Below are 27,995 nucleotides of genomic sequence, written 5' to 3' on the forward strand. Positions count from 1 at the left end.
CGGGGGACGGCTGGACGGCGACGAGCGCCCGCCCGCAGCCCGCGACCTTCCGCGGGTGCCGCCGCCGCCGCCGGAGGAAGAGCCGGGCGCGGCCCCGGATCCCGCTGAGGAGCCGCCGCCATGAACAGCGTGGGAGGCGCCGACGAGATCGGGTGAGGAGTGTGTGTGGGGGGGGAGGCGGCCTCGTGAGGAGGCGCGAGGCGGGGGGAGGGGCGGGGGTCCGGCTCCCTCCTTCCCCCCCTCCCCCCGCACCCCCGGGGTGAAGGCTGCGGCGGGCCCGGCGGGGCGGAGCTCTCCCCCCCCCCCGCCGCCCCGCGCCGGCCCGGCCGCCATGCTGGGTCCCTGCGGACCGGGAGCGGTCCCCACGTGACCGGCGGGCGGCCCGCGCGGGCTGCTGCGGCGGCGGCGGCGGCGGCAGGTGCGCGCGGCCCAAGGTCACCGGCGCGGCGCTCCCGGGGCGCGGCCCTTTTCCCCGCCGGCGCCCCCCGGAGCCGGGCCCCGTTCCTCGTGGGGGGCTCCCCCCCCTCCATTGATGTGGAAAAGGGGGTGAAAACCCGCGAGTGACTTTGCCCCAACGGCGGAGGGGGGGGGTGACTCATCAGGGTTTCCCCGTAACCTCCGCCTGTCCGAAGGAGCGGGCTGAGGGCCAGCTGCTCCCGGCCGGGGCCAGGGACCTTCGCTCCTCGGGGGAAGAGCGGCAGGACAAAGACTGAAACGAAAAGTCTTGTCTCTTCCCTCCCTGCCCTGCCCTGCAGAGAGGAGCCATTGTGCTGCGCACAGCTGCTCTCTTAAACTTCCCATTCCCTGAGAGATAACACCCTTATTAGCTGTCCTTGGGATGAAGCTAAATTTCAAACGGGGAAAAAAAAAAAAACCTTCTGATTTTACTTTGAAGGCCTTCCTGAGATTTTGTGAGTTATTTAAGCAGATAACCCTGGTATAGTCCTAGTTCTTCTAGGATGTAATTGGTATTATTGTACTTCAGTGACGTATTCCAAAACCTAATAGTATTTAAATTACAAGACTGTAGACTTGGCTCTGTAAAACTCAAAAGAGCAAAAGAAAAACCCTTTTAAAAACAGTACTGGCTGTTTATCTACAAAGAAATAAGTTTTGGCACTGAATAGGGGCATCATAACGGGTCACCTTTTTTGAAACTACGGTATATATGTACTAGTCTTGTTTGTATGCTGTCTAGTATATCAAACGGTAAGCTGTTTACTGTGCTTGCTTTTAATTCTGTACAATCTTAAAAATGCAAGATGTGAGATAGCTGGTTTGAAAATAACTTGTTACTTTAGGCAATGAATATACCATGGGACATGTTAAATAAAGTAGTTTTTGTTCAGAAAGTATTATTACTTTTTGACCTGGGCCTTAATTACTATCTTATGCGATACACCATAGGTACGCTCCTGTATACTTGTGTTCTAGATTTGAAGGTGAGTGCAGACTGCAGGATATTGAATGAAATATTGTTAGCTTTCATCCTGGACGAGCCTTGTTACAAGGCTTGTTCCGAGTTGCGGACTGCTTGGATTTTGATCCTTCTGAGTTGTTATCTGGTTTGAAGGGACTAGATCTTAAGCAGTGATGTTAATTTTTTTCTCCTTTAAAAGTGCTCAGAAGGAAAGCGGAAAGCGTAGAATAAGCTGCAGTTTTAGGCAGCTGCCAGTACTTGTGAGGAAAGTTCTGTTTTGAAAGCTGCAGTAAGATATAAGTCTTAAACTTGATAAGTAGTTGTAAATTTAACTTCTTTTCTAGGCATAAATTATAAGCTAGTAAAATTAAAAAATCTACCTGGGCTATAAGCCTTGCTGTCTTGTTAAGATGAGTATGTAGGGACTTATGAACATTGTTCACTGTAATTAGTACTGACCTATTGTGAATTAAAGAAAATGCTGCTTTCGAGATTGTTATATGCTACAGGACGTAGTTCACTGGAACTGTGCTAAGAAAAATGATAGATATTAATCAGCAGGCAATTTTACCTAGGCAAAGAGTTTGTGCTTCTGTGAGTTTCAGCTCCTTTTGAATATCTTTGCCTGCTTTCTTACTGATTCTGAAATTAACTGTTTCGGTGACAGATGTGTTTATGGGAAAAAAGAATAAATTGGCAAGCAAACTTTTGACAGGAAACTTGTTGAAGTGGAAAACATGGGTTGATGAGACTTCATTAATGCCTGCTCTATGTACTGCAACTTCTGAAAAGTAATTATTCCAGTTTGCACTGTAGAACTGAGCACTTGTGATGAAAGCTGCTTCTTCAGATAAACTCTGTTTATTGGTTTCTTTTCACATGTTTTACCATGCATGCCCTCTTTGGATAAAATAGCGTGTAAAATCTCAGAAAGCTCTGTCCAAAGGAACTGGCTAGTGTTTTGTATTCTCATCGGGCTCATACTGAGGAATTGCTTTAAATTCAGTTGAGGATGGACAGTAGCATCCTTCTGACATTTTCTATAAATATGTAGCTTTGTGGAGGTGTGCGTTTCTGAGGGTGGTATAAGTAGGTATGAGGACAGTGATCTCGGCAGACTCAAGCTGATGGCATAATTTTAATAACTACCAGCCTGTACACTTCTTGAACAAAAGGTTTTGTAGAAGGTCAGGAGGCAGCGTACCTAAGACCTTAAGAGCAGGTTGGTGATATAAGCTGAACAGAGGAAAACGAGCAGTCATCTAGCATTATTACTTCATACAACTGTCTTGCTTCGGACAACTATCTTCCATAATATTGCTTCTAGGTTTTTGTATTAGGCAGGTGGATTAGTTAACTATTTTGCATTTGCTCAGGGGATTCAAACCAATCCATCATGGAGTTGAAGGCCAGGATGGTCCTGACTTTTGGCATTCTATAGTATGCATATAAATAGAAGCGATGTATTTACATACAGCTGCAGTAGTTGACCTTAGGAAACCCTGTTTTTTTGTTTGTTTAAATGTAGGTAGGGTGACTACAAATAATTAATAATGGAATTGGGAGGTTTCAATGACCATTAACTGCAGGGAATCTTTCTTCGTTGCAGACAGCTTGATGTTCTGTCAGAACTGCAGCTGGTATTTTAAATTGATCTTATGTACCAAACTGTCAAATATAGTTAAAAAAAAAAAAAATCCCAACCTGTGGTTGATCAAGAAAACAGCTAACCCATAGTCATGAGCTGCATGAAAAAATAGCTAATTTAATGCTATATTGAGTTTAAGGTTTTCTGTGTTATTAGGAAACAAAGCTATTTTTTGCAGAACTTACCATTCCCTAAAACTGATAGCACAAGAAAGAACAGACTTTGTGTGTGTCCTGTATGCAGGGATGAAATATAAGAAAGGGACAGTTGTGGAGGCTACCAGGAAGTGTGGTGATGTCTGTGTTGGATGAAGAGCAGTCTTCTGTTTTGCTGTTGCTAGAAAACGACCTGTTGCTGAAAATGTATTGGTACTGAATAGGCTCTCTCAAACCCATGTCGCAAACAAGATCGTTGCCAGTAGACAGGAGGTGAGGGGGAGTTTTCCTACCTTATGAAAAACTTCTCGTTGTGAAACATGCAAGTAGAAAAGACTTTCATGTAACTTGTTCAGTTTCTGTTGCAGTTTGGGAATGGAAATGGTTGTGTGGGGACTGGACATCTTGATCTGTATTAAGTAGTCCTGCTTCCAGAAAGTGTTGGGTGATAATGGCTTTTATGTTCTGCTTGTGCTATTATCAGATGCATTGTGATAATGTAAGAGTAGATGCAGCCAATGTCTTCTACAACAATACAAAAATTGTACTGTCCATTGCATATTATCACTTAAATTATTTTCTGCACTGCTTAAGAGGACCTTCTGATGATCTGTGCTTAACAGTTGGTCCTTTTTTTGGAAGGATGAGGCTTATGTCATCTATCAAGTAGTGACTTAGAAATAAAATTTGCCTAGATAGAGCAAGACTTGTATGTAGCATGTAATATTAAATCTAGTCATCCATTATTTTCATATGTAGTAAACCTGCACTCTTAAGACATTGTTTTATTCATTGTTGATTGTTGCATTACAGTCATTATATGATGAAATGTCACAGAAAAATGAATCAAAGTGAAAAAGGACTACTGGTTTCTTCTTTAAGCTGCCCTGCTACCCAGGAGCTCCTAGTTGCAAGGCTTTCACTTGACTGATGTTCTGTGAATTAGCCATAGTTAAGATGACCACTGCTGTTAGGGAGCGGCTATTTTCTTACTGCAGTTAGGTGCTTCTGAAAAAAGCCAGGTGAGAAGAAGTTAAGTTTATTTTTCATTGAGACAGTGTTTTTCTTAGCTGTGAATGAAAAAGGGAGCACCTTAATTACCCCTTCTAAGGTACATGTTTTCTCACCCTCAGCTCAGTTGCAGTTATACTCTGTCTGAAGGAGAGTAGAAGACAAAAGCAGAAGAAAAGCAATAGAGGGCATCCTACAAAGATAAACTATCTCAGCATTTTTATATACAGACCTGTAAAACTATTAAGAGAAGAGCTCTTAAGTTGGTGCTTCTTACTAAAAAGGGCCTAATGTTGAGTTGGCTTTGAAATAACTTTTAATTATAGAGTAAATTAGGGTGGGACAAAACTTCCATGCAAAATAAAGTTGATAAAGAATTGCAAAGCAGGCAGTCTAGCATTTTACCGCTTGTCTTCTGTACGCTTATCCAAGTACTTTGGCATGCTCTAACATGATATGGGGTGCAGATTTAGACTCCTTTTTTTAAAGAAGATTGTATTGACTCAGATTTGTCCTAAGTGTGGTGTGTGTTTCAGGCTTATCCATGACTTTCTAGTATATTTAGAGATATCTCTGAACTAGTGATTGTAAGATGGTTTCACAAATAGTTACTGAATTAATGCTATTCTGTTACTTAGTGCCTGCCTCACAAGTTTTCCTGCCATCTTAGGCTTGGACTTGGTAGTTTTGCTTTCATTTAACTAGAAGATGATGGTAAACAAAAGTAAATCTGACTTGTCTTTCTAGATGAGTGAAGAAGTAACACATAAAAGGAATGGATGAAGTTTTGTTTTTGTTTTAATTAGCAATTTGAGAACTTTTCTTTACCAGGTCACTACTTTGTTGGAGAATGCAGGGGGAAGGAAGCCTGAGGGCTAATTTAAGCTTTTTTTTTTTCATCTGAGGATGGAAGAAATTCAATATTCTCTAACTGTATAATTGGGTAGAAAAGGAAGTATAGAAAGTATAGTATATGCCTGAATCTTTAATTACTGCATCTAGTTCAGCATCCTTTACTGTGGAGTCTTAATTTCTTTTAGTTGTGATTCTCATTGGGCTTTGACCATAAGGCACATGAAAATTTGCCAAATCATATTCTAGGGCAGATACATTTGATTGCTTAGTGCTTTCAAGTTGGTATAAAATAAGTTTAATAACTGTTAACATTATTTTTTGTATGCTGGTACCTCTAAATGTAGGAGATGAAAACAGCAAACGTGTACATTTTAGCATTTGGCATTGTTTTTGCTACAATACATGTTACAAAGGGCTTTAGTAACTGCACTGCTGGTGTATGCCCGAACAGCAAAATAATTTTTCACTTAATTAGGTTGTCGGTTATCTTTCTTATAATGTTCAATGTTTGGTAGCAAACGGATGTAGGAGGGCCCAAACTGCTATTCTTTGAACTCAGTTTCAGAGCCTAACACATACACACCTCTTGATCATTAATCTGGGATTCAAATAGTGAATGGAACTAGTTACTTAAACTATCTGGTTTTCTGTGAATTTGCTTTATCGGAAGTCATGAGTTTTGTTTTGGTCCTTGAATTGGAACTGCGTGGACTCTGCAGCTGCTTGTTTGTTCTGTTGCTAAGAGAAGTTGGGAAAGTAACTTGGAGCTAATGATCCAAGCCTTGTCAGGAGTCCAGGCATCTCATTTTGGATTTGAGGGAAGAGGGATAGGAAAAAAAAAATTAACCCAGTAAAGCCACTTCATTATAAAGTTGTTCTTGGATCATTTTTCAATAAATTTCAGTGATACATAGTACATTCTGAACTGTGAAGTGTTCTGTGCGGGAACTCGCTTCTGCCCCAAAAGAGCAGGTAAATGTACTTAGGATGATGTTGTATGTTGGGGTTTTTTTTGGCTGCTATAATGATTTCTTAAACCCTGCTTCCTCAAATACCTAGAAATAAGAACTTTGAGGAACTTCTGCTTTTCTGATGTCTTTGTCATCTCTTTTCATAAAATAATAAAATGTATTCTTGTAATAAGCGTACAATCCTCTGTTCATGCTTGTGGTACATAAAATGAATGCCTGAGTTTTATGTGAATCTTCATGAAACAGAAGGTAGTTGTGGCAAAGAATAGTGTCTTTCTAGTGAAGAATAGGCCTTACAGTATATTTTGGAGGCTTCAGGACTGCCAGAGCTATTCAGAATAGCTGACTTTGTTACATAAAATGATGCATCTTCTGTGTAGCACCCTATTCACCCTATTCAACCTTCAATTGCAGAAAACTGTTTGTGGGTGGCTTGGACTGGAGTACAACGCAAGGTAAGCTATGTATTCTACAGTCATTGAGCCAATCCTTTATGAAGAACAAAATATTGTATGTGTATTTAGCTTTTCATCAGATAATGCTGTTGTAGGAAAAAGAAAATTTGGATGAGATTATTGCTGTTCTGTGTTAAATCATAAAATTTTCTGTACAGAATGGGAAAGTATGTTAATTACTTTTTTATATTTTCTACTAGTGTTTGTATTGAAGTTTTTGTCAGCTCATTAGAAAATGACAACTATTAGGGCATTGATTTACTAGGATGCTACTTTTCTCTTGCCTGAATGGAATTAAAGAAGTATATACCATTTGTTTAGAGGAAGTAAAATTGAATCTTTTTTTAAAAGATAATTAGGAACATAGCCTGGTAAAGTTAATATCTGGTTCTGTTTAATATATCTTTTTTTTTTTTTTCTAACAGAAACTCTTCGGAGCTACTTCTCCCAGTATGGAGAAGTTGTAGACTGTGTAATAATGAAAGACAAAACGACAAACCAATCTCGAGGATTTGGATTTGTCAAATTTAAAGACCCCAACTGTGTTGGAACAGTACTGGCCAGTAGACCTCATACGTTAGATGGCCGAAATGTAAGTTGTTTGTTGTTGTTTGGTTTTTGTTTGGTTGTGTGTGGTGATGTTTGTTTGGTTTTGTTTTTTTGTTTTGTAACTGCTTCAAAGATCTGTTTTAAATTGTAACTTCTTATTTGCAGGCTGGATAATGTAAAAGTTATCTGGCTGTTAGTTTTAATTATTTATTGTAAGACAGCTTTAACTCAGTGATTTGTATCACATTGTAAGGCAATGTATGGGGATGGCTTTTATCAGAGGAGTTGAATTTTAGCAGAGCTGTCTTTGGCTGCCTTAAACATAACTTTATAGAACAAAATGTTCTGCAAGCTCAGAACTTACCAAACTGCAACTTCTTCCAGATTGATCCAAAGCCATGTACACCTAGGGGGATGCAACCAGAAAGGACACGACCGAAGGAAGGATGGGTAAGGAAAGAAACTTTTGTTGCATTGATATGTACCTCTTTCCCAAGTTTTGGCTAGGCTTCCAGCAGTTGAAGTGAATTCATCTGGATTATATCCTTATCTTAAAATTGAGAGTCAGTGTGCAGGCCTCAAATGTAAACTGTCATTCTGAAAAATAACTCTTATTTAGATGTTGTAAGACTGCAAGTATAATACAATTGTTCATGAACATTTTGGGTTAATGATGGCTGATCAAAACTCAGGGTGATGTGTGGGGTGGGTTTTTTGTTTGTTTTTGTTTTCTATCATCAATACTTTTGGCTGAGTTCCTCAAATTCTGAAACAAGTGTCTGGAAGTCCACTCACAGGACTGAGATCCTCTTTTAGCCTACTTTGCACCCTGCAGGTTAATATGAGTTCATTAGAAAGTGAGTAAATGGCCTCAGAATATTGTTCCTAGTTCTCTGACCTTCCCAAGAAAAGAGTGGGTTATAGCTGGAAACACTAAATTTCTAAACTTAGAACATGCAGTTCCTTCACTTTAACAAGTAGTAGGTTTCAAGCCTGGAGATTGCTCTCCCCCCCCCCCCCAAGTCAATTTAAGTGTAAAATGAATAAAGTAGCCAACTTAATTGTCCTTCTGATTGTTTTTTTTTTTTCCTCTTTGATTTAGCAGAAAGGATCCAGGAGCGATAACAATAAATCAAATAAAATTTTTGTTGGTGGGATTCCTCATAACTGTGGCGAGACTGAGCTCAGGGAATACTTCAAGAAATTCGGAGTGGTGAGTCATTCAGAAGGATGGCATTTATCAATTGGTTACAAGAGGCTTTCCCTCCCCACTGCCTTTTCTCAGACTTTGTCGAGCTGTCAAATTTTGGTTTAATTTATACAAGCTACTACAGTGACATAGCGAAGTGTTTTGTGATAAAGCGTAGTAACCATTCATCATCTTGAAGTATCTCTTGCTGTTTGTCAAAATCTATTGCTCTGATGCACGTAACTTACTTTACATCTTCTGTCTCCTCTAGTTTAAGTCTACCTGATGCTACATTACTCTGTCCCCATCTTGTGAAGGAAGAACCCTCCTTAGTTCAGTTGCCTTTGAGAATAGTTATTACTCTTTTGAATTGTTACCTAACTTACAGCTCTGTGATTATGAAAACTTTTTGTTGAATCCTTGGAACAGTAAATACTTCACTGAGCTTATGTCTAAGATCCTTTTCTTTAAGTGTGCAGATAAGCTAAATTTTGCAGTCTCCTGCCATTGTTTTGATAACACTGGTTGCTTTTAAAACATCATCTGAAATCAGCTGAGTTCTGTTCTGTCCCTACAATCTTCATTCAAACAAATGATAAACTACTCATGTTATTGCTCTTCATATAACTGTCTTTAATTCATTTTATAACCTCAGGCTGAGAGAAGTATATCTTCAGATTTTTTTCTGGTTAGTCTTAGTTTCCCATTTATCCCTACTATTGTTCCCCTTTTTCCTTTAAGAAGGTAAATTGCTAAACGAAATTGCTGAACTCGGCTGTGAATAAAAAGAAAATTCAAATACTTAGATTGGCGATCTTGAATTTAACTCAGACAATCTTACTATACAATGGGAGTGAGCTTGCCATCTTTTGAGTGGCTTTTGGTATTTTCTTTTGAGTTTAAAAGTCAAAAAAATCACCATTATGATCTCTTCTTAGCAGTAGCAAAGGATTTGTTGATTCTGTTTCAAGTGGATATCAACAGTACTGTACTTACAATTTGATTAAGATCTTAAAAAAAAAAAACAAAAACCCTATAAAAGGCAATGGCTAACAACTGTTTCTTTAGTTTGAAAAGCTGCAACAGACTGAGTGTTATAAATAAAAATGGGGAGCATGTTCCACAGTTGTGGAGCATAATTTCTAAAGGCTCTTCCTCACAGACTTATGGCTTTCCAATTCTGACCTCTGGATGGCTTGGGAGATACAGGGTTAAGTTCCACCAATTATAGAAGGCAGCAGCCATTAAGTGTAAGTGCCTTTAAAAGTAAGTAGTAGAACTTTAACAATAGTATAGAAATTGGGAAGTCAATTTAGCGTTCTTAATGAGTTGTGTTCATTCAAGTCTCTCTGAAGCAGGAGATCTTAGATGTTATGTGGCCACCCCAGTGAAGAGACAAAAGCAGCTTCTGATTCTCAGAGATGGGAATTGTTTGATAAATAAGACCTATGTGAGGAGGGGGATCCAAAGGGGGGAGGGGGGGAAGTCTAGCACTGCCACATGGTTTAACAACTCAGTTAAGCCCCAAATGGGGATAAATCTCAGTCCTTAGCATCCAGTAGCATCTATTCAAGTGAGTATGTGTGGTGTAAGAACTTGAAAAGTATGTTTTTCAGTTGTCAGTAAAACGTGGATTTGCATCAGATTTTAAGGTAATTCAGGGGATTCATGTAAAAATATTCAAAGAGAAATTGACTTTAAGGTGAAGATATGATTCTATGAGATCATATGCATTTTATGACAGCTTTTCTGCATCTGTAAACTTTAAAGGTCTTTGAGCTATTTTAAGATTGCCTTTGAAATAAACACTGCATCTCTGTTTTTGTTTACATTATAGCTCATAGTCATACTTATTCTGAAAACATTTTTGAGAAAGAAGCAGTTTTGTTAAATATTAGACACAAGACAATACAGAACTAGCTAACTGGACTTGTTGTGCATCCCTGGAATATCTTTTAAACTCCAGTATTTTTTTATAAATTGCAAAATAGAGCAGTCTTATCAGTAGAGTACAGTTGTCCTAGGCTTTGCATTCAGTGCGAAGTGGGGACTCCATGCATTCTGCTTGAATTTTGCATGATAACTCTGCAGAGTTTAATTGGATTTTTTTTTTTGAGTTACTATTGACACATTTAAGTTTGTGGGGGACACTTTTGGGAAGCTGTCCTCTTGCGTTGCTCATGCTTTTGTCTCTGTCTTGGAGAGTAGACCCTGGCTCACGAATCAAGAAGTCTGTTGGCTTGAGAGCCCACTGAGGAGACAGATTCAAGCGTACATCACTGAAGTATTGGTCTGCTGTGCACCTGTTCTCTGTACTGGATACTTGCTCATTTTTGACTTAAAACTTGAGTATGGGCCGTTTGTCACATAAAGTAGTTGTTCAAGTCTTGAGCTGTACTAAGTCCTTGAAAAACTTGCAGTTCCTATTTTTTGTGTTTGTGGTTCTTTAATATAGTTAAATACATGCTGATACTGATCATCTGTAGCTTAAATAGCATTACAAAAAATGTTCTAAGGCATCAGTTTCTAATTGGTACTCTGCCCCACACTGTTTTGCAAGTAAGCAATTCAGAAAAGCTGGGCAAATTTTTTAATGTGCTTGTAGTAAAAGCTGCTTTTCAGGGTGAGGGTAAAAATGTATGAAAATTGAAAAAGTAGTCTTTTAAGAAGTTACACTGATGAATAGAGTGTTGAATAACATACCTTTGGGGTTTTCTATGGGCTATAGTGTGAGTATAAACAGTTTAACAACCTTAATGCTAGATTAAAATCTGAAGTGTGATGAGACCTTAAAAAAGCAAAAATGTAGCAGTGTTTGGGGCTTTTTAGAACAGATGAACTCAGAGAGCAACATTTCCAATTTATTTGCACTGTGCTATGACAGACTGGTATCGATGGCTACATTGAGCATTTAATTGCACTTTGTGGACAGAGTGTGGGAAACCAGCCTGTAGTAACTACTTGTAACACTCCCCTGGTAGCATAGTTAGTAGAATTTCTCTTCTTTCTTCCAGGTCACTGAAGTTGTAATGATCTATGACGCAGAGAAACAGAGGCCCCGAGGTAAAGGCTGATCTAGTTTGTCCTTGAAATTTCTTCATACTCTCCTATAGTCAGATGGCAAACTATTTCACACCATCAGAAAAGGTAGATTTTTTTTTTTCTGTGTTGCCTCAGGAAAAAAAATACTTCACTGGGCAAATACCACTTTAAGTATAGACACTTCATCTACAGCTTCAGTTGGTATCTGTGCATTTAAAGTCAGATGTTTCATGTTCATTTTTGTTTCTTTGCTGGTTCTTAGTTGAATGAAATTTGATACTTGAGCCACTCCTGTGGTTTAAGGTACTATTGGCGGGGGTGGGGGGGAAATCAGCAAACTGACTTTCCTCCTGTTAAAGGTATGTTGATGTCTGTAATTGCATGGGGGGTGATGGTGTTCCAGTTCAGAGTATTTCTGAACATAAGATTAGAACAGAATCCATCCATAATGCTTTTTGTTTTGGTTAAATGGCTTCACCTGAAATTCAAGAAAAGCACTTCTTAAAATTACATAAAATTGCTTTTGAAATGTGTATTTTGAATGGGGCATGTAGTGCCTGTATGCTAGACTGCTTTTTTTTAAAGGGGAAAAAAAATAATCAGCTGGAAGTTTCACTAGGCTATTTAATCAAGTCTGTAACCTTTGGTCAAAATATGAAGCAAGTTTCATGTCATCCACCTTTCATTGCATCAGTCATCTGTTTGACAATTAAGAGGCAATATTTTTAAAAGTACATGAAGCTTAGTTGCACTGACCACCTTGTAGCATGTTCTACATGCTAGAGAATAGTTTGCCATCTGAACTTTCATTTCTCCTCTGACTCATTATTAAGAATATATTCTTCACTTCATATTTATTAAGCTGTTAAGTCTTAGTTTTATTTTTAATTTAGACATACATCCTTAGTGACATATTTAAGTGTTTCATAGTAAAGTATGGTAATGTTAAGTAAGTTCTCTTTTTCTTTTTTTTTTTCTTTTCTCTCTGTGAATTGTTTGACTGTGATTAACGATATCTCTTTAGATTTCTTCTCTCTAGGTGATAATTTATCACAGAGGTACAGGCCAGTTCCACAGTCAGAGGAGGGACGGGCTTTGTCTTTTATTGGAGTGTAAACGAAGTTTCAATATATTTGTTTTTTGTTTTCTTGCCTTAGCTATCTTAATCCTCTTTCAACAGATGTCTTCTATTTAAGCAGAACATAAATTCATCCATTTAAATGTTCTAGAGCATCTCATTTTAAATAGGGGAGGTAGTGGAGACCAAGATAAGTGCATCTGAGTATAATTTGTGGCTAAGGTTTTGAAATACTTCAGTAATTGTTGCATCATCTGTATCTTTGTAATACTTATCCCAGCCTTGCAGCCTCTGAGAAAAAGGTACTAAAACGTCATGCGTGGTCTGGATTAATGGCTTCTCCTGCTTAAAGCTTTACTAAAAAAAAAAAAGCGTATATGTACTAGAAGGCTTCTGGTCCACTCACAAAATTGTAGTTTAAAGCAGAAATGACAGATGTGTTCAGGTTTGAAAACCTGCCTGTCTTCAGTCATTGAAGGGTGCAATGTACTGCAGAATATTCTTCTTTTATTCCTCTGACTTCTTAAACAGTGGTCTTGAATCCTGTTCTTTCATTTTTGTTCTATTAGATTACTTTTCATCATGTGGTAACTAGCCATCATCTCCAAAAAGGCTTTGCTAGTCTCTCAGAGAAAGCTAGGAAAAAATTTCTCAGTTTATACTCAGTACTCCTGTTTGTGCATCCCAGAACACATTTTATCTTGCCTTCTCTTTCTACTCTGCCTTCTGTTATAGGTAGAATGCTGTTCAGTCTGTACACTTGTCCTTTGAATGTGATGCCTTCAATGACTACATATTAAATTTTAAAAGGCCACTTCACTGCCATTTTCCACTCGTATCATTCTGATTTTTGCCTCCTCCTGTTAACTTTACCATCCTTACATTTTGAACAGATTTACTGCATGCCATTTTACTAGTTTGCTGATAGGAGGAGGGCAAAATTAGCCCTGTTTACTAATCCCTGGTAGCAATCTTCTTCTACCTTCAGCTTCTTACCAGGACACTGGGAACCAGATCCTCAGCTACTGTCTGAGCTACAGTGATACACTTGAGGTGATTTTGTATCTTCAGTACCCAAGCCTTGTTTCTGCTTGCTCACAATCCCTCACCTACTCAGGTTAGCTCTCCTGCAAGCTATATTTCATCAGAATTCTTTCTGAGTCCAAGTGAAAGCACAGCCAAACTTGTTGCACCTTAAAAAAAATATTAGCTTTGTTTGTTGCAGTCTTTGCTTTTCATGTTTTCTATTCTTGGCTAAACCAACAACAGTGAAGTAATTTACAGGTTCTTACTGTGTTCTGTTCCTCCTGTTAGCTCCAATCCAGTTTTATTGTTCTATTCTTTAGTCCACTTGGATTCCTTCTAAATGCAATTTGTTACTCTAGTCTTCAATAAAGTTCTTCAAAAAATAAAGCTACTGTATGATATACTTTGTCACTTTTACAGTATTTAAAATTTGTCAAGTTTCATGCTCCTGGAATTTTACTGTGTATTGTATTCTAATTTCTTCACTGCTCCTTATCTTGTGGTGCTTGGCCCTTTTTTATGCTTTTTTTTTTCTTTACTGGCTTCCTCAATGACCTCTTCTCCTTCCTTCTCCCTTTCCAAACCACGTCCCAATACCTCAGTCTACTCCCCTCCTTGAATTTTCTCTGCAAAAAGCTAAAGGAGCAACCTTCATGTGCAGATGATATCCATCAGTTTTCTTTCCCATGTCTTTTTAGATAGAATGCTGTAATACTAAATGTGTGTTTTAATATTAATACTTTTCTTTTTGCTCTAATACTTAGAATTCTAGTTAACCTCAGACAAATATATTGTGATGAAATGCTGCCCTCAGTTGTGAGGCTGCTTTCATCACAGATCAACAAAACTTCGTTTATACTGCCAGTCTCTTGTGTGTGGGAAATGCTAAGTTTTTTCCTTTTTATTTTATTTTAGTGATGTCTTTTGCTCTTGTTGCTGACAGCAGAATTTGACCTGCTGGAATCTATTTTGGCCTGTATCTTTGTGTATTTTTTATATATAAACCTTCTCTACAATAGGCTCTTTGGGCTTACCCAACCCAGTTGGATAAGCTTAGAGAGACACTAACTGTTATAGATAATGTATTTCTGTTTAACGCTTTAGAGCAATATATGGCTGCTGTCAGCACTAGCTGCAAAGCAAAATGCAAACCAAGGGGGAAATCTTGGGTTTCAGAAAAGCAGAAATGCACCCATGTTCCATATGCTTTTGATGCCGCACCTCTTTTCTTTCTAATTTTATTGCTCTACCCTTAGCTAATCTAAAGAATGGCACAATTTATGTACTGCATGTATTCCTACCTTTCCTGGGATTTGGTTATTACACCAGCAATGAGTGGTTGATGGCATGAACCAGCCTCAGTGTTCTGTGAAATTAACCACTATTTTGCCACTCTCTCGGCAGTGTCAGCAGCTACAACCTAATGCAGTGGTTCTCAAAGGGTGACTGCAAAAAGTGATCTAATCACGTGGCTTTGTCTTATTTCCAGCATCCTCTACAGGCATCACACCCCCCTCCCCCACTGTCTTGTAAAAAGCCACTTGGAGATAGGAACCAGCTGAGTTGCCATCACTAGGGCTACTCATAAATGACAAGGGAGTGAAACACCCTTGGGGATCTGGAGCAGTTCATAGCAAGGTCTTGAGCAAAAAGAGGGGCTGGAAAGTATACATACGTATTGAAGAGAAAAGCAGCAAGAGGGATGAGAAATAAATTAGATTGAGAGACATAACAGTAAGTCTTGTGCTCTATATAAGCAACTCTTCTTTATTTGCCAGAGGATGCCATGTTTGGAAGGAGTAATGTCCTTAAGTGCTTTCTATAATAAGATGTGGAAAAACTTGAGAACCTCTGATCTAGGTTGTTAGTTTCTGAAGCTTCTCATTCATCCATGGAGTGGTAAAATTTTTCATGCTTTAACAACTCCATTTCAAAAGTAACTCTTATTTTCCAAGGCAATATTCCCTAATTTGAAAGAGTGTGTTGAGGGATGGGAGGAAGTTGCTTTGCAGCTTTGGGTAACGGATAGGATAGGTTTTTTCCTTGGTATCCTAATTCTGATTCAAAGACAGGAGCAGCAAAGTTGCTTGACTTTAATCTGCTGTCCACAAATACCTTGTTTTTAATCATGTGGCACAGTTACACTTAGGACTACTAGCATTTTTTTTCCATCTCCTGACAGGTGGGTTAGGAATAAAATCAAGCTAAAAAACAGTTAACTAGCTCAGTTTGTAGGTTGCATGTGTGAAACCAAGATGGGGCATTATTTGCCTAATTATAGACAGTATCCATTAAATTTTCTCAGACTGACTTTTTTTTTTGAAAATTTAACACAAGTCTTGGTTATCTGAAACCCCTGCTTGAACCCTTGGTCCGCCCCTAATACTGTTCATCATCCTGTTTTGTGTCACAACACCCTGCTACCTTGATTCACTCTTCGTCGTTGGCTAGGTTTTGGATTTATTACTTTCGAGGACGAACAATCAGTGGACCAGGCTGTCAACATGCATTTTCACGACATCATGGGCAAAAAAGTGTGTAGTTGTAGTTTTATTTTACCTTAAGAAAGAACCAAGTCTTGGGCAACTGACAATTTCACTGGCAAACAAAGTTTGTTTAGTTAAGCAGGAGAGAGTGTAAATCCAAATTCAAGGCTTTGCCTGTGAAGATGGGGAAAGTCTTCTGAGTTTGCTTAAAACAGGTAAGAGAAGCAGTTAGCTTGTGCCTTAGCCCATAGAAGGGACCTAGATCTTGAAAGCCTGAGAACTTAGGCTGGTAGGTTTTGGGGTTTTTGTTTTGGGGTTTTGTTTTTTTTCCCTTGACAAATTGGGGAGGCCTTGTGCTACAGACCTGGGGGTTGCTCTGATTGAGCACAACTTGCTCACGTTTTGAGCACTGCCATGTGCTGCTTACGTGCAAGGATAGAAGTTAGTTGTTGTTCCCAGCTGTTCGAAACTCTGAATCCCAGTGAAATCTGAGTTGTTCAAGGCTTGGTTTAAGATACCACTCCTTCAGATGTGTGTTTGATATTCAAATTTCGAGGCTATTTGAGACAATCTACTTATATAATCTTGTACTTCAAAAGAGAAAAACATCATGAAGGATTGGTTTTTTAAAAAAAAATTGGGTCACTTACTGTGAAACTTTGATACAAACCCACGTACTCTATATAGTATTTAACCACAATGCAGTTAAGTGACCTCTGGTTGTTTCATCTTCATACTGTGTTGTCAGCAAATGGATGTTTGATAGGGAGGCATTTAGGCTTGCTTTGATGTTACTCAGCAAGGAACATGCTTATACCTGTGGAAAAAAAATAAAAGCAAAAGTAAATTGTTGGAGGACACGTAAGTTTTATATAGGGAAAATCATAACTTCTGAAAAAAAAGTTAACCGCAGGAAATTCTGGTAAAAGATAAGTCCTTGTAGCTTTACAGCTTATCCAGAATTTTTAAAATAAGCATTAAAACTGTTAAACTTAGAGTGAAGATATTTCAAGGAAACCCAAGAATACTGTCATTTTTTCTTAAATTCTTGCAATGTAAAATTTTGCATTGTCTGTTAAAGTCTTTATATTTTGGTATTTCATAAGCATTTATTTAGCTGGCAGATGAAATGTTTTTGCATATCAATGCAATTTGTATGGTTAATTATTCAAAACAGATTGCTTTTTATTCCTAAGAACATGTCTTGGGGTTGAGGGGTGGGCTAATTTCTTAGTAAATGGAAATAAAGCAAAGGAAGCAGTGTGCTTATGTAATCAAGAACACAGTGTGTGTGTTCTTGATTACTAGTGTTTTCCTCTTTTGAGCAGCTGAGCACTCCCATTTGTGTGTAGATGTACTGACAAGAGTAAATTTACATTTGTATGTGTATGAATATATCTTGTGTACGTCCTCTGATCTTTTCTTGAAATTTCCTCAAACTTACAAGAACCACTTAAATGAGAGGTCATACCAGAAAGCGTGCTAAAAATACACAGGAACAAAGGATAGCGTAATGGTTCTGGGAAAGTACGGAGACCTCTTTGTAAGCCTTCAAAATGTCACCTCTTAAGCTGCCAGTTCTCAGAATGTATCAGTGCTACTTCAGAGTTCTCCAGTGTTTCCCAAACAATCTCAGTACCAAAGTGAAACAGCTTTTTTTGTTGCTTTTATTCTTCCTTTTAATGACAAACAAAAGCAGAAATATGCAGTGTTTCCTCAGATAGGAGTAATGGAGAACATCTCATTTTGGGGGGTAAACTGGATTTTAGGCAGGTGTAGAATTTTAGCCTCAATGCTATGAATATTGCACAAGGATTTTCCAGTCTTCAGTTTGGCAGTTCACCGCTTCCAAATGTGCACTGAAAAATTAATGGAATTCTTCCGCATAGATTAATGAACTTCTGATATTCCACTCTCTTCATTGACTAATACTGTCTGCTTTAAAAATGCTATCTCTTTCTTTTTGGTAATTAAAAAGGTATTGCTGAAATGAATCCGTATGTTGTTAAAAGGAAAAAAAAAATTAAAATTGCAAGGAGGACTCTGCTTTTGTAAGCAATAACTGAATTCCCTCAAGGCAAATGTGTTAAGACTCATTAATTTGAGTCCTTTGAAAAATTCCCTTGGTTCCTCTCTAGAAGGGCCTTCAGCTGACAGAGATTTGGTTACTGTCATGTGTAATGTCCTTGGGGCATCTGCAGTAGGGTGGGGGTGGGGGGCTTTGTCCTTGCCTTGTGCCTATTTCCTGTTTGTTCTCTGACATGAATGGTTTTTAAGACATGGCAGGAAGAATTCTGAATACTTTATTTTTCCATACTACTCAGGCCCATTGATGACTGAGATTTATTTTCTTTGTACTCTGGCACCCATTAAAATTAATCATAAAATAAAAAAGACTTTAATTCAGCATGCATGAGTGCTGAGAGTGTTTCATTAAATCAGAAACTGGATTTTTTTGAGAGGTTTATATTGAATGTGCAGCTTATTTTAAGTAGGTCAAATGCACTTACTCGATGGCTTGGAACACTAGGACATTTTATCTTTGAATAAAATAAGTTAAGCACTGTGGCTTACTAATTTTAAAAACAGGAAGGCTTTTGTCACTGACTTAACACAGTATGAAGATTTGCTTCTTATTGACTCAACTGTCCATTTTTATTACTTGCATGTTTGTTTACTTTTTTGTTAGATGTAATGTAAGATTCTCTTATCACATCCATTCCCTCTGACATTGTTTGAGTTAACTGAGATTCTTTAAGCGTTAGCCTGGGGAAGGTAAGTCTTTATCTTCCATTAGACATTTAAATAAAATCTAAGTAAAAGAAAAAAAGAAAAAACAAATGTGTGTTTCTCAGGTATGAGCAGAACTGAAATTGTAGTTAGATGGGGTGGGTTTAAACTGTAACTTTCAAATGAACCCCAAACATCTTTTGAATGGTTAAAGCATTAGTACCCTTTTTCAGAGCGTACTCTTTACTCAGTTTTTTTTTAATGGAAAATATCATCTTTGCAATTCCTGCCTTAAATGTTAAAATAGTCTACAAATTTAAAAGATTATGCTTTTTTTACTGAAGAGCCGTTGTAAGAGGGTACTGCTGTTTTAAGATTAAAGCAAATGAATACTGTACTATGATGGAACATAAATGATTTGTAGGATGTGTTTTGTTTGAAATACCTCAATAGTAGGATTTATAATGTCTTACCATCATATATATTGTACCTGAGAAACATTTTAAATTACTGGCCTTAAGTTTAATTATTAAGTACTTAGACATAAGTCATAAGATGCTAAGTGTAGTCTTAAGTGTAATTAAGGGTGTGTGTGAGGGGAAGGGGGGTATATTAACCTACACCATTTCTCCTAAATGGTAACTCTGTTTGTTTAGGTGGAGGTGAAACGTGCAGAACCTCGTGATAGCAAAAGCCAAACTCCAGGGCCACCAGGTGCCAGTCAGTGGGGAAGCAGGATCATGCCAAGTGCTGCCAATGGCTGGGCAGGTCAACCCCCTCCTACCTGGCAGCAAGGATATGGCCCTCAAGGTACTTTCTTTAGGCATCTCAGAACCGCTGTCCTATGAGATTCTCATCTTTTAAAACCTAATGATAATTTGGTTTTACTAGCAAATGATAGTATCTCCAATTTTATCAATGCTATCTCTGTGCTGGATTACTGGGTGCAGCACTAAAATTCTGTGCATCAGTCCTTCCAAGGACTGCTGAGATTGTTCCTTCACTTTTTTCCCCAAAAAACTTTGTTACACAGGGCAGAAGTCAGTGGGTTGTGCCGAGTCTAGCAAATGTCCCAGAAAGTGCTTTACCTGTTCCGTTTGGTTCTGCCTTCCCCAAATGTAATCTGCGTGTTTTTCAGTAATATGGAGAAGGTGTTGAGAAAGCTGTGACTCTGCAGCTGTGGGAAAGGGACCCTCCTGGGACCGTAATTAAACTTTTTTTATGAAACATGGGGTTTCAGTGATGAGGTCTAAAGTGAGTTTCAGAGGACATTATAAGTAAAATTTGAAAAGGATGGGAGAAAAATGGATGTCTTGTCTTTGAATTTTATTGCTTAATGTAGCCTGGAAAAATAACAAGCAGCTATGGGGATAGCAGTGGTGCAGGGGAGCACTTACTGCATATAATTTTCTTGATTTAGCTTGAACCCTTCAGGGCTAAAAGGAGCAGCTGCTTGTTTTGGTTTTGATTACCATAACCCCCCCCCATCTCCACTGGGGGGCCCCCCCCCCCAAGATTTTGAAGACAGGATAACTATGCTGAGTTCATCCAAAGACTGTTTTGATAACTTATGGAGAAATAAAGTGGTATAAATGAGTTACGTTTGACAGACTAGAACTTGCTTGCGCTGATGCATGAGAAATTTTCAGCCGTCGGGGGAAAGGGAGTGTCACCGCTTCATCTATTGCTACAATAGATGATACCCCAGCAGAGGGCTTGCTTGTTTCCCCATGGTGCTTATTAACTTGAAAGCTGCAGCTGAGGCTTTGACATTCTGCACAGATGTGCTAATCTGCAACTGCACAAATTGAGAAACTAGATTTTTCAGTGTGGTTATTTGTAGAGAAAGTGATACGCAATCTATGGGAAAGATTAATGTAAAACTTAAATGCATTTATCTATCTTAATGCTGCAACAAATACAAAAGGAGATGTTTATGGTTCAAAAAATTCAAAAATAACTGAATGATAAAGCCGATGTATTAAAAATGCTTTGGATGTATAGCCTGTTGCAATTCTTAGTCTTTTGGTATTTTTTATGTTATTACAGTTTTACATGTGGTGTGCTCTCAGTTCTTGAACACTGAATCTAATTTGAGTTTGGGGATTGCTGCGTGTTTTATGCATTTTGTTGAATGATTAAGAGTCTTTTCAGAATTGCATACACACCATTTCTGGGACCATAAAAAATAAATATGTAAGGGACACTGGGAGGTTATCCAGTCTATTCCTCTGCCCAGAGCAAGCTCAACTTTTGCTAAACCATTCCTGATTCGTAATACAGTGTCAGTGCATGTATAAATCAATTTTTTGTTTTGTTTTAGGGATGTGGGTGCCAGCTGGACAGGCAATTGGTAAGTAGGCTATGCAGGACTGGTTTAATAGACAAAATCCTACTGAGTGAGGGTGCAGTTCCTTTAAGAATTCATAGCGATTTGTGGATTTCTGTAATTTGTCCTGAAAGAATCAGGAAAAGACGGAGTTTTTTCTTAACAAATCAGTAGTGGGAGCTGAAATACGTCCCGTTGTTGCCAACTGCGTTAATTTGGTGTCCAGGAATTACGTTCTAAACTGAAATTATTTGCAGTAGGGATACTCAGAAGACACGTATTTCCCAAAGTAAGAATTCATAGAAGGCCCAGACTGTGTCTGAAATTTACCAAACAGCTTTACCTCATCTGGAGAATGCTGACTTAACAACTTTTTGTTATTAAGCTGCTTTAGTTCTTGGTTTCTCTTAATTTTCTAGGTGGATATGGACCACCTCCTCCAGGAAGAGGAGCTCCACCACCACCACCACCATTTACCTCATACATAGTCTCTACACCTCCTGGAGGATTCCCGCCTCCACAAGGATTTCCACAGGGCTATGGCACCCCTCCACCATTTAGTAAGTGACGGTCAGGAGTTTGAGTACAATCCATTACTGAATTCAGTTTGTCCTTTGCTCATCTTTCTCTCGGCTGAGCTTTTTCCTCTGTGTTTTATCTACCCTTAGATGCTTTGGCTAGACTGGGTGTTCTGAGCTATAACCAAATATCAGTGTTTTTGTCGGTTACTTGGGTTACTTTTTTCTTGGATGCAATAATAATTTATGTTATGCTTTCTAGTTTAAATCTGCATTGCTAAAAGAATTCAGATTTATTATGTACTCCTATTGTGACATCTGTGAGAGAAGTTGAGATTACTGCATAGTGACCTGGGCTAGACACAGGCTGGGATTTTCAGAGAAGCTTAAGGAATTAAGGTCACAACTGGCATTGGAAATGTAAATAGGATTTGAGCACCTACCCCCTCAGGCTGCCTTTTGAAAAGGCTAGTCACAAACCTGGTTTAAAAAAAGAAAGCAGAAAATATCACCAAGCTATCCGGAGTTGCTTGTTCTGCTGTAAGGAAACCATTTGTTTAGGATATCTCCCCCCTGCTGCCAAGGCCAAGATCTTGGATCTCTGTGGATTCCTGGTCATGTCTGTCCATCTCTCTCACATGCACAAAATTTGGTACCTGGTGCTACTTTATCACATTCTGTTTTCTCCTGCTTCAGGTTTTGGTTACGGTGCTCCACCTCCTCCACCTGACCAGTTTGCCCCACCTGGAGTACCCCCTCCACCTGCCACTCCAGGGGCAACACCACTAGCTTTTCCACCACCACCGCCACCATCTCAGGCAACTCAGGACATGAGCAAACCCCCAACTGCTCAGCCAGAATTCCCTTATAGTCAGTTTGGTAAGTAACTGCATGTAAAATAAACTCAGCTTGATCCCTCTCCCCTTCCTGCTTTTCTTTTATCATAATACTTGGGTAAAAAGTCAGTGTTTAGAAACAGTTTACTAACACTGAAGGCACTTTTATAAAGGATGAGAATGCCAGCTGCCAGCTCTCAAGTGATCCTCAAATCATCCAGTATTCTGGCCAGAGGGTATTTTCTTAACTATAAGGCATTGCTTGTTTCCTGTGAAAAGGTCTTCAGAGACTTGTGCGGTGGTAGGATAAGTCACTGATTTGCACTCTCCCTGAGTCTGTACTTAAAACTATTTTCTGTAATAGCTTCATGGAGCTAGTAGTCAACTTTTCCACTTAACTGAGTTTGTACAGATTGGAGAATAACTTTTGAAGAGTAGAATAGAATTGATTGAGAGGAAAGCAGTACAGGGTGACTGTAAAAACTGGTAAGAATCCAAGCTGCATGCTTTTTCCTCCCTTGCCCCCTGTTGCTTACCTGTCTACCTCAAGTTGTAGTTTTGTCAGAAGTATATAATGTTTAGGCAGTACTTAATTGTGCTGTACAGATAACGGTTTCAGATAGCTGACAGAAGACATTGATACAGCATGTTTTAAGCTAGGCAGACTGTACTGAAAAAAAAAGTTACAAGACAGGTGTTTGTGCTCCTGACTAAAATTTCTGCTTCCTCTCTATAAAAATTGGGAGTTTTTATTTTGCTCTTCCACCCAGTCCTCCTTTAAGCAGTGTTGTCCAAATAGCTGTTTGTGGTATACTCCCTTTTTTGAAGGCATTGTAATTGGTCATTTTTATGAAGTTGACTTCTAGCATGCAAAAGGCCCATGGTTTAAGACTCTACTGTTCCTGCACCTGAATGAGTTCTCCAGTTATGTTAGTGCATGCCTTATTGTTTCATTTAAAGTGCCTGCAGAAACTGTTATGAAATGAACACTTCATAAAGTTATTTGAATATATATTATTCATAATTCCAAAAAACATAAAATAGAAGACTTTAAAGAAAGGTTAGCCTTACAGAAGTATTTATAAAGCAAGCATATGTTCTTATGTTGATGGATTTGAAATGTTTTTAAATTTGGTTATGTTATAAACACAGTTGCTGTCATAGAAAGTTTTGCCATTGTGACTCAAGAGGAAGTTTTTCTTGTTTTGCCAGAACATGTCTCTTTGCAGACTTTTTTTTGAAGGAGGGTGGACCCTATAAATAAAATACGAACCCGTACACAATTGTTTATACTCAGCAGGTAGCCAAGATTCTGGATGTGATTGAAGTTTAAAAAGGATCTGTTTTTCAACATTGTAAAAAAATTTTTGGGTTCCAATATATGGCGTGTGTAGTACCACTTGCCTTTGCGTATTTTAGAAACCATATTTCCCAGTGAAACATTTCAAGTGTTTTTAGTTACACTCTTAGTATTGGGTGGGGAGGGAGGGGGGAGGGAAGAAGAGGTATGTAGTACTGCATTTTGAGTGAGGAGGTTTAGAAGGTTAGTTGTTAATACTGTAAGTGGAGTTAGTTTCTCACTTCAGGAGTGCTTTCCTAGCCTGAAAACTGCTTATGAACAAGAGTGCTAACAGGGATAGGGGTATTTAATATTCTATATTGCAACAGAATTGTCAACGTGTTTATAAAGCTGCGTGTAAAATCTTCTAAACTTTTTTAAAAGAGCTTCAGCACCTCATGTGTTTGCAAATTAGTTAGCAGCATTGCTGTACAAATGGCAGTCTAGCTTATCTGCATGTATTTACATAAATGCATAAAACTTAGAGACTTTAAACAGGCACTGAGTTATCTAATCGTCGTGGCATTTTCAGATTTGTCCTGGCTTGACAGCATCTTAAATGCTGCTATGTTTACAGCTAGGATGAATGTAAACACTAGTAAATTAAACACTAACATGGGTGTGTCTCCCTCACCCTAAAAAATTATCTCTGTACAGGGCTCTCTTGGGGTTCGTCACCCTGGTCTCCTCATTTCTTACTAGGGCTGGGTACCTATTCTCAAGACCCTTCAGGCTACGCGCCAATACTTTGTTTACACTCTTATGGTCAGGCTGAGCAGTGAGAGATCTAGGTAGGTGGTGCCTATTTACAACCAATGCTCTTAATATATCTGCATTTGGGAAATTAACTTGTGTTTCTTGCAGGGTCTCTTCTTTTAAGAGGGTGGGGGGAAGTAATGTGGTTCAAAAATGTTTACTTTTGCCAGTAAGGGCGATATAGTTCTATATATTTGTTAGCTGGCTGAAGTGAAAACTTATGACTAAAATGCAAATGATGCTGCTGTTTACTTCCTCAGTTGTTGCATTAGCAAGGTTTTATCCTGTGTAATCAAACTGAATTCAGTTTCCATAAGCAATAAAGTGTAACTGTAATGGTTGGCACAGCTTATTTAGAAAGGCGAGTGCTCTGTGACAGCAGGTGAACTGTGCTTCACTGTGGGGAAGTGCTGGTGCAATCTAAGAGCTGTAAGAGGAATTACGAAAACGGAGCAAGAGAATACGTACTTTACTTGTACAGATTTATGCTGTAGGCTTCCTTTGTGATAAGCAATTTGAAAGCTCTGGTTTCTACTACAATATGCCATAGCACTATAGTGTACAGTGAGAATAACTTGATTTTTCTCTTCACTCCGAGCCCCACCCCTTGCTATACAATTAAATTGTATTTTTGGTTACTTTCTTATCTTTGTATGAAAAAATGACTGGATTAGCATTTTGAGCTAATAGAAGAAGCCTGTGATAGATGTGCTTTAAGGCTCATTAGTGGTAGCAAGTCCTGAGAGACAGGCAGAGCTTGAAATTGAAATACTGAAGACATGCTAAGAGACTTTGTTTTGGATTAAGAGAGTTAAACCTGCTTAAGCCTGCACAGAGAGAAGCAGAACTGCAGAAATGTACTTAGTAATTAGGATTCTTAATACCATCTTTTATAAAAGCAGCCTGCACTGATGCCACTATTATAATTAAGAGTTGTATTTAATTAAAGGTAGTTTTATTAAATTTCTGAATTCCTCAGTGTTCTTAATGCACATCTAGTTGTCTTTCATATTGGCAGCAAGAATTCCAGCAAGTCTTTCATCTTCGTCCTTTTTCCCTATCCCCCAACTGTTACTCTAAACCTATTCTAAATCTGATCTTTGATACGGATTGTGTTGCAGAATGTTAGTCCCAGCCTCACTGAATAGGCAGAAGGACAGTTTGACAGGAGAGTAGAAGTCTTCTAATTCTGTAGAGGGAGGAAAATGAGAGAATTGTTGATTTACAGCATACATTAGCATAAACTTTGAGATATGGTTCCCTTTCAGATTTAAAACTGACAGAACCTTATGCAGTTTGTCATGGTAGTGGACATCTGGGAGAATGGCAATACCGTTGCTTATTTATTGTTGCTTATTTATTGCTGCTTATCTTTTGCTAGGTTAGAAGTACTGGCCACTTTCTGCAGTAGCAATAGAGGGGTCAGATTTTGACATGGAGTTTCTTTGAACTTGCCGCAAATAAGCTTTAGCCTGTTCTGTGTAATAAGTTTCAGGGGAAGCACATTGGTTCTTTTTAATGGCAACTTTGGATCAAAGGTTCCATTATAAAGTATTTAATGGGTGCAGTGTTCGCAGTCTTCTGGATTCTGCTCTACCAATTTTACCCCATTGTATTTCAGTTCAAATTTTGGAAACTGAGTCTTTCTTGAAAGAGAGGCTGACTAGTTAATTAAAATATATATTCAGGAAGCAGTACTTTTTAAAAGGGAGTTTAAGAATGCCTTCTCCAGTGTGTCTCTTCAGCAAAGGAAGTTTTTGGCTTCCCAGGGAAGATGGTGAAATTGACGGTAGAAAGTCTGAGTCTAATAACTCTGTTCAGTTAGTCTGAGGTGCTACAGTTTTAGTAGCTGTGAGATTTTCTGAAAAACATCTGTTACATCTTCATCTCTGCTGAAACTGCCAGTGCTAGTTTTTAGCAGAAGAACCTGCTATTTGGAGTGGATTGACAGATAACCAGCAAACCACTTTACGTAAACATCTGAACAGCAGTAATATGATAGTTTAACTACCAGCCTGGGTAAGATTTTATCAAAAGCGAAAACTACCATTCTTTATACCTGCTCAGTACTTCTGTTTATTACCTATTTCTTCTATATGTGAATGCAGATAAGTGCAAGAACTGAAAGCAGCTGCTTATCTTAACATGTTAGACCAAGGTGTTTGTGTTTTTTTTTCCTAAGGCTGTGCATGGTGGGGAGGGAGCGGCATTGGGTTTTGAATTTGCGCCTCTGCTGTTGTGTGTGTGCGTGCGTAGATGATAATGAAAGCTTACTGTGCTGCCTTTTTCCCCTTCTCCCCAGGATATGGACAAGACTTGAGTGGTTTTGGACAAGGTTTCTCTGATCCCAGCCAGCAACCCCCTCCCTATGGAGGCCCCTCGGTGCAACCATCAAGTGGCCCACCTGCAGGAGGAAGTGGTTTTGGACGAGGACAGAACCATAATGTGCAAGGATTTCACCCCTACAGGCGCTAGCATGTGCTGGCAATCAGGGAATTCTGTCCACATGGGGATATCTGGTACCAGCTGAACCCAGGAATCCCAGACTTCTGAACTTGTGACAATCACATACTTGATGGAAGAAAAACCTAACAACATTTTTTTGGGGGGTGGGGGAGATGGCTTCTGAAGGCAAAGCTGTGGGTGTTTGGACTGCAGTTTTTAAATATTTTCCTTTCTCTAACCCATCAGCACAAATAAAGAAAATGTCACTGGTTCAAACTACAGGGTTTTAAAAATGTCTTCAGCTTTAATTCAAAACTTCAGGTTTCTTTTTTTTGAAATTATTTTTCCTGAGCCTTTGTTTTACCGTATATTGTAAACTTTTATGTTTAAAGAAAAAATATATACATTTACAGATTGTGAAATTTTTAAGAGAAATTTTCTACTATGTATGCTGGCTTATTTTTTAATTTAAAACAGGGTTTCCGTTAGCACTGTTGGAAGTGAGGGTAAGTTGCAACCCCCTTGCTCCTGACATTAGTGGTGGGGCGGATGGTTCAGAAACTCTGGGAGTTAAAAGAAATCTACTGAGTGTATTTTGCTTTTGTTACCTGATGGTATAGAACTGGTAACAAGGCAGGTGCAGACTTGTTGACGCACAGAGTCACTTAAGAAGTGCAGTGTTAGATCTGTGCTTCAAACTCTTTAAAATCCTCTGTGGATTTCATTAGGGGTTAACGGAGGCCTTGTTAAGATGTAGATTTCCCTCAGGCAAAAGGTTTAGGTGCATTTTGCACTAACCAGTGATTACCCCTGGTTTGAATAAAGAGAAGTACATTTGGATTAGAAACACAAGCCTGTCTCCATTTTTTTTTTTTTCTTTTTACAAAAAAGTTCCTTCTGAATTTTGGTTTTCATGAGAAATCAATTGGCAGCCTTGAAAATCATATCCTTGTAATGTCAGTATTACAGGCTTATGCTGTGCCTCAGTGGACTGTTAAGCTACTAGCCATGGATTTAAGTCAGTAATTCTTCATGCCTGCTCAACTTGTAGCCTGTTGATAAGAGAGTAACTTGTGCTGATGAAAGGTTGGGAATGGCATTGTCAAATTCACTTCACAGAGACTGAGAAGCCGTCACAGCTTTTGTTTGCTATAACC

General features: G+C 38.7%; 1 protein-coding gene across 6 annotated transcripts; it reads left to right on the forward strand.

The window, feature by feature from the left end:
* Nucleotides 1-27,690, forward strand: DAZAP1 (DAZ associated protein 1). 6 transcript variants are annotated; one of them, XM_067312866.1, is made up of 13 exons: nucleotides 2,141-2,211; nucleotides 6,475-6,515; nucleotides 6,941-7,107; nucleotides 7,449-7,514; nucleotides 8,167-8,277; nucleotides 11,268-11,316; nucleotides 15,851-15,933; nucleotides 19,272-19,425; nucleotides 20,939-20,968; nucleotides 21,364-21,504; nucleotides 22,159-22,341; nucleotides 24,340-24,428; nucleotides 26,696-26,779. In XM_067312866.1, the coding sequence occupies exons 1-12, from the start codon at nucleotides 2,180-2,182 to the stop codon at nucleotides 24,417-24,419; spliced, it is 1,137 nt and encodes a 378-aa protein (XP_067168967.1). In that variant the 5' UTR covers nucleotides 2,141-2,179; the 3' UTR covers nucleotides 24,420-24,428; nucleotides 26,696-26,779. The 6 variants fall into 6 exon arrangements, with proteins under 6 accessions (XP_067168964.1, XP_067168965.1, XP_067168967.1 ...); XM_067312863.1 differs by lacking the exons at nucleotides 2,141-2,211; nucleotides 24,340-24,428 and adding an exon at nucleotides 1-152 and having other exon boundaries at nucleotides 26,696-27,690; XM_067312864.1 differs by lacking the exons at nucleotides 2,141-2,211; nucleotides 24,340-24,428 and adding an exon at nucleotides 1-152 and having other exon boundaries at nucleotides 8,170-8,277; nucleotides 26,696-27,690.
* The last annotated feature ends 305 nt before the right edge of the window (nucleotides 27,691-27,995 follow it).

Source organism: Apteryx mantelli, chromosome 30 (genome assembly GCF_036417845.1).
Source record: "Apteryx mantelli isolate bAptMan1 chromosome 30, bAptMan1.hap1, whole genome shotgun sequence".
Lineage (NCBI taxonomy): Eukaryota > Metazoa > Chordata > Aves > Apterygiformes > Apterygidae > Apteryx > Apteryx mantelli.

Bases quoted from the DNA above. Each gene is read 5' to 3' on its own strand.
- DAZAP1 (XM_067312863.1), top strand. From the start codon at position 121: ATGAACAGCGTGGGAGGCGCCGACGAGATCGG. The intron at 7,108-7,448 runs GTAAGTTGTTTG...AACTTCTTCCAG, and splicing joins ATACGTTAGATGGCCGAAAT to ATTGATCCAAAGCCATGTAC. The intron at 7,515-8,166 runs GTAAGGAAAGAA...TCTTTGATTTAG, and splicing joins CACGACCGAAGGAAGGATGG to CAGAAAGGATCCAGGAGCGA.